Source organism: Aplysia californica, unplaced genomic scaffold (genome assembly GCF_000002075.1).
Source record: "Aplysia californica isolate F4 #8 unplaced genomic scaffold, AplCal3.0 scaffold00542, whole genome shotgun sequence".
In the NCBI taxonomy this organism is placed as follows: domain Eukaryota; kingdom Metazoa; phylum Mollusca; class Gastropoda; order Aplysiida; family Aplysiidae; genus Aplysia; species Aplysia californica.
The window spans coordinates 215,169-221,455 of record NW_004797812.1 but is presented as its reverse complement, the minus strand read 5'-3'; the positions used below and the strand labels follow the sequence as shown (position 1 = coordinate 221,455).

Below are 6,287 nucleotides of genomic sequence, written 5' to 3'. Positions count from 1 at the left end.
ACACACACACACACACACACATACATACACACTCTCTTTATCTTACACTCACACACATGCACACACACACACACGGACAGTTAAAGAGAGAGAGAGAGAGGGGGGTGTGTGTGTGTGTGTGCAGGTTCGTGAGTGTGATTCCACGCTCACTTGTGAGCTTACACAGTATATGATATATGTAAAGTCCGCCACTCACTGCGCAGTTAAAAGGATGCGCCCGTCTTGAGATGGTCTCACCGTCTTGAGATGGTCTCAAGACCAAATGAACGGGATCTCAAGATGATCTTAAGACAATCTTGAGGCCCAAATCCGAACTGCTCTGGTAAAAATCTCAACAAAACGTGAGATCGCTTCAATTCAGATCGAGCCCGAAAATTATCTGTCTGATTCAAATTGCAGATCGGGGTAATCGACGCTAAAAATAACAGAGTGCCATTTAGCAAATCTGACTTCAGAATCTTCATTAGTGGCGTTGGTGGCCTAGTGGTTAGGCTCTCGGACTCGCAACCGTAAGGTCGTGGGTTCGAATCCCGTCAGGTGTGACTCGATTAAAATCATCTGACGCTTTTTCGAGTGGCTCTTGTCTATCCAAGCTTTTGTTAGCATTATTCTATTTTTGTACTTTAAAGCACTTTATTTTGTCTCACACTACGTACAAATGAGCAGTGTCAGTGAAGATCCAAAATACTACTATCCAGCCGAACAAAACAAAACTTTCATTAAGAAAAACGTTTGTATTTTGCAATAACAGGTTATGGATGGTTCTTATTGAATAATGTATACAAGCCTGTTGGTGTTATGTCTCGTCAAGTTTCACTTCTATCAAGCCGAGTAGTTTGGTTTGCGACACCGCGACCTTTTATATCAAATGTTACGCAGCACTGATTCAAAGGCGGTTAGGGGGCTCTCGTGGCCTAGAGGTTAAGGTGTTGGCCTCTCATTCAAAAGTCCCGGGTTCGATTCCGGGTAGCGACCAAAAAATTTTCTTCTCTAAAAATTGTCTCCTTTCACATCCTTTCCTGATCTCTAACAATGTTCTGTTGTCTGTTTTCATTTCCACTTTCTGCCCCCACCCCCTCACATGTATCCCTCTCGACCCTATTGAATGAGAGGCGAACACCTTAACTTCTAGACCAGGAGAACCCCCTAATAAGCTGTGGCAACCAGCGCGGCAAATATCATTTGATACTTGTAAATATTTTAAAGAAAAAGCATAATATTATTAATATTCAGTATTCCCTGACAGCTGAGAAAGGTGGGTCATAACCATCTTGCCCTTAAACATGTACTTATAATTATCGTTTTTCGTATTGTTGTTTAAGTGAAACTGTTTTTAGCATTGTACTTTCTTGACAGTATGCATTTCTATCTGCCCCGTTGTTTTTCCCCTTTAAAGAAGTAACATTCTTTTACGATAACCTGACTGGCCTAATTGAAACTAGAAACGAACTTAACCTGTCATTTTCTGCTTAAATGGATTTGTTTTATGTATTAATTACCACATGTGCTTCATTGGCCCAAGTTATTTTTTGTATTGCCTTAAAGCCTAGCATTTCAGTGCTCACGTGACATTGCGCCCCCCCCCCCCCCCCCAACCACACACACACTTTTATAACGACAGAAAAACAAAACTTCTCTCCTCATGTGACTCGATTAAAATCATCTGACGCTTTTTCGAGTGGCTCTTGTCTATCCAAGCTTTTGTTAGCATTATTCTATTTTTGTACTTTAAAGCACTTTATTTTGTCTCACACTACGTACAAATGAGCAGTGTCAGTGAAGATCCAAAATACTACTATCCAGCCGAACAAAACAAAACTTTCATTAAGAAAAACGTTTGTATTTTGCAATAACAGGTTATGGATGGTTCTTATTGAAACGCGGAAAAGTTTTAGGTGCTGGAACTCAAGACATTTACAAACCGAGACAATGGTATGGCGAAGAGATTTACAAACCGAGACAATGGTATGACGAAGAGATTTTATTCCTCAAACTCAAAGACGGGGGCTCTCGTGGCCTAGAGGTTAAGGTGTTGGCCTCTCATTCAAAAGGTCCCGGGTTGGAATCCGGGTAGCGACCGAAACATTTTCTTTCTAAAATTGTCTCCTTTCACCTCCTTTCCTGCTCTCTAGCAATGTTCTGTTGTCTGCTTTCAATTCCACTTTCTGCCCCCATCCCCTCACCTCCTTTGCCCCTCCTTTGGGCTCCTGACTCCGTCTGCAGCCTTTCTACTGCTACTCCTTGGCTCCTCCTAACTGCTGTCTTTCTGCCACACCCCTGATCTTCTGGTAAGAAAGATCTACACCTAGCCTTCTCGGACAAGGGCGAAAAATCTCGGAGGGCCCGTGTGCAAGTTGCGCACGTTAAAGATCTCTTGGTGGTATAAAATCGATAAGAGTAGGCTTCGGCCGCCACCCGGGCAAAATTCAAAATTTCCTACCAACTGAAAATATTAGGTGTGTCCCGCGCGCTCATATGACCTATGCAGTTGCGAGCGCCGTAAAACACTTTACAAAAAACAACAACAAAAAAAGAAAACTCAAAGACCAGGATATGAGTCCTCGTTCACACGTAAATAATTGTTTTCATTCGCGGAATACAATGTCAGTTCCGTTAAAGGGTGTGTGTGAGTGAATTCCTCTCACCGAAGAAGTCATTGTTTGTACCATAAAGATTTTTTTCGGCTTTTTGTCTTTAGAGAGATACTAAAAAGTATACATGGTACAGCAACTTCACTTTGGTTGTGAGCCATTTTGATAATGTGCTGGTCTGTGTAGTGTATGAGATCACTCACTGATCCGCATCTTGAGTACGTCTTGAGATTGTCTCGAGACCAGCTTGAGACCATCTTGAGACTGTCTTGAGATCGGGAACTGAATAGTGATTGGGGGTCTTAAGATGCTCTCTGTCTGCTCAGCATTCAAAGTGCAGGGGGTAGCTTACCGGGGTCTCTACTGTACATTTTGTAATTCTTTAGCTATTTGTCTCTTACACGAATTACAGAGAATTCCAAACCATTTTGTTTTGTTTTTGTTTGTTTGTTGCTGTTGTTGTTTTTTTGTTGTTGTTTTTACTCGTATCTTCGCGCTTCTGTTGGCATATACGTCGTTGTGCCCATAGTATAATATTATAATTTCCGCCCGCGGGCGCTCCGTTAGCTAAGTCGGTATCAGTATCATGCCATGCTGGGCTATTGAACGAATTGCCCTGGTTCGAATACAGACTGTTCTTGAACTAGGTTCGAGTTTTATTTTTATTTATTTTTTTAAAAAATTGGGTTTTTTTTGTTTTTTGTTTTTTTAAAGGGCCCATTGAACTTGGTGCTATCTGAGACGGACGTTTAATTCGGAAGTCCCGCCTATTAAATGATCTAATAGTGTTGACAGGGACGTTATTGTTCCCACCTTGTCCTTTATTTGGTTCCATAATTTAGTCAAATAATGCGCTTCATCATGGTGAAACGGAAGTACATCAGAGTGCATGATCTAGGATATTATAACCACGTATATGGCGACGACACGGACAAGGGTTCTTGTCTCCTCAGCTAATAAAAAAACAAAACTGTTATGTCATGGTGAGATGGCGCAGTATTGTATCAGTCAGATCACCTATACATTGTCGAACTGTTTCTTATCGCTTCGGCACTAATGGGAAGCTTTCAGTAATCAAATGTTATCTCTCGTAAGTATCACTTCTGTCTGTCATAATGGTGTGGATTGCGACACCGCGACCTTTCATATCTTAGATGTCATGCAGCACTGATTCAGAATTGGCCAACTTTGGAAATCTCTCTCTCAGCAGCTAGGGGTGTGTGGTTGGCGAGTGTCTTGGTGTGATTTGCTCCTTCTTTCCTGTAAAATATATATCGTCCCTGTCTCTCCTCATTCTTTCCTTTGTGTGTTACTCTCAAGTAACTCATTTGATCTTCTACTTATAATACTTGTATTTGTGTTGCAAGTAACACTTTTACTTAAAAAAAATTAAGCTAAGAACTGGCTAGGTTTGCACCCATTTAAGTGTCTGTAATGGTTATTTTGGGCTACTAGTTTTGGCCGTAAAGGAGAGGGGGATCAAGATTAAAAACTTGTTTTCGATTCCTACTTCCTAGGGGAAAGATGTTTTTATTCCCGTTTTCCACTCGGGTGAGGTATTCCACCCAGTTCAAGTTGACCCGCGTCTTTAAGATCCGATGGGACTGTCTAAGTAGACCTTTCGAGTATCTCCGTCTGTTTGTTGGGGTGCAACAACAAAAAAATTGATATACTATTATTTTTTTAATAATATATTTATCAACCCGGGTTGGCCCAGTGCACATCTCATGAACTATCTAAGATGTGTTGATGTGGGTGTAAAACAGTGACACCCAATCAGTCTAGGTTGGCCCAGACGTGCAGGTTCGATGCTGTCCGCCTTCTGAATAATGGTATTTATGTCGATGGGGATGCAAAACGTTTGCAATTATCGGCGTCTGTGGTGAGTGGTGTAGCAGCGGTCAGGCGCTTCGCTGTCGAATCCAGGATACCCGAGTTCGATTTCCGAGGGGGGGGGTAATTTTATCGAGTACCTCGGTCTTTTTGCTGGGATGTTGTATTTCTCACGGTCTGGGTTGGCCCTTACAGGCAGGGTCGGAAGCCAGCCTCCTAAAATATCTAAATTTTGTTATTCGGGCACGTGTATTAAAACTAACAAAAACCGTTTACAATCATTCTCTTTAACAATTCAGTGGTTGAGTTATTACCTTGACCATCGATCGATTAATCAATGTAGATTGAGAAGCAACAACTGCTCGGAATGAACTTGAAGTCGCTTAGAGTATGTGTATAGCTGTAAGACCACCGTGCTATCCCCAGAGATTGTGTATATTACATAACATGTACATAAGGCAGGGTGGCCAATGCTACACAAAGTTTAACCAAGGTATTCCTATCAGTATTATTATAGACGAGGCCGGTGAAAATTCATGCTTATTTATAATTACTTCTTCGTATACTGTCCTGATATTTGGTCTAAAGGAAGGTGATCTGCGCGGAACATAGGCCTAATCAGTGGAATTAAATTGATCAGAAAAATAATCTTTTCCCATGATGAAGCATTTTTTTTATCTAAGGATCATCGGGGTTTTTTATGGCATGAAAATATGCATGCAGAGAGGTGGATGTGCATGTCTTGACTGTGTGTGTGTGTGTGTGTGTGAGAGAGAGAGAGAGAGAGAGAGAGAGAGAGAGAGAGAGAGAGAGAGAGTTGGAGAGAGACAGACAGACAGAAAGTTACAAAGAGAATATGTGTGATAATTATCGGGGGGGGGACAAAAATACAGTAAAAGGGCTACGATTACGCTGTTTGTTCGGCCCACTGATCTTCAAGGTCCAGAACGTGCGCATGTCCGACGATAGTTAAAGCATAGGATAGAACAAAATAGAAAAGTTGAGGAGAGGAAGGGGGAAAGACATGGCGTGCGGGAGCAGTTAGGACGAGGAGGTGGGGTGGGGTGGGGTTGAGGGGGGGGTATAGAGGGCAGGTTTTAATAAAGGAGAAGGGATACCCACATTTGTTCTGACACCTATGCCTGGCCTCTTTTACTTGTGTGTGTTAGGAGGGCGCAACTGGTCGGCCATACTCCTGTTTCTTTTCCTTCCTTCTGTTTCTGTGTCTGTCGATTTTGTTTGTTTTCTTGCATGAAATTGCCGACGTGGTGTCATTGTGTTTTTATGTGCTCAGATAAACTAAGGTGTTGTTGTTTTACTTTTGTGCAATATTTATAAATGGACAGACAGACAGACAGACAAACAAACAGAGACAGTCAGACAGACGGACAGAAACACAAACAAACCGACATACATACAGACAGACATATTATAACTGAGGCTGTTTGTTTGTGTGCAGTTGGCAATGAGTACGACCCAGCCACGTCCCTGCTGGAGTTCATGCGTCGCACCGGCGTCTCCACCGGTACCAAACAGTGCTGCAAAGAGGGCGGCTGTGGGGTGTGCCTGGTCACTGTCACCCTGCTGGAACCCATCTCTGGGGTCAAAACTCCGTACACAGTCAACTCGGTACGGTATTGTTGTTTGGGTTGGGTTAATGTTGCCTGTTTTTTTTTTCTTTGCTTGTTTGTTTTGTTGTTGTTGTTTGTTTTTGTTTATTTTCTGCGGATGTATGTGTGCCACTTGATGTAGTGTTGTTCATTATCATGTGATCTGATGTTATATTGTTGGGTGTCCTTGGCTGAGTTTTGAAAAAGTTGTGTGTGTGTGTTTGAGAGAGAGAGAGAGAGAGAGAGAGAGAGA

The 6,287-nt window shown here is 42.2% G+C and overlaps 1 protein-coding gene across 3 annotated transcripts in view; it reads left to right on the top strand.

The window, feature by feature from the left end:
• Nucleotides 1-6,287, top strand: part of LOC101852648 (xanthine dehydrogenase 1) — a 65,205-nt gene that overhangs the window by 11,535 nt on the left and 47,383 nt on the right. For all 3 annotated transcript variants that reach the window (XM_005106544.3, XM_005106542.3, XM_005106543.3), the window contains exon 3: nucleotides 5,884-6,053. In XM_005106544.3, the coding sequence (XP_005106601.1) occupies nucleotides 5,884-6,053 (170 nt within the window). The remainder of the gene's footprint in view (nucleotides 1-5,883; nucleotides 6,054-6,287) is intronic.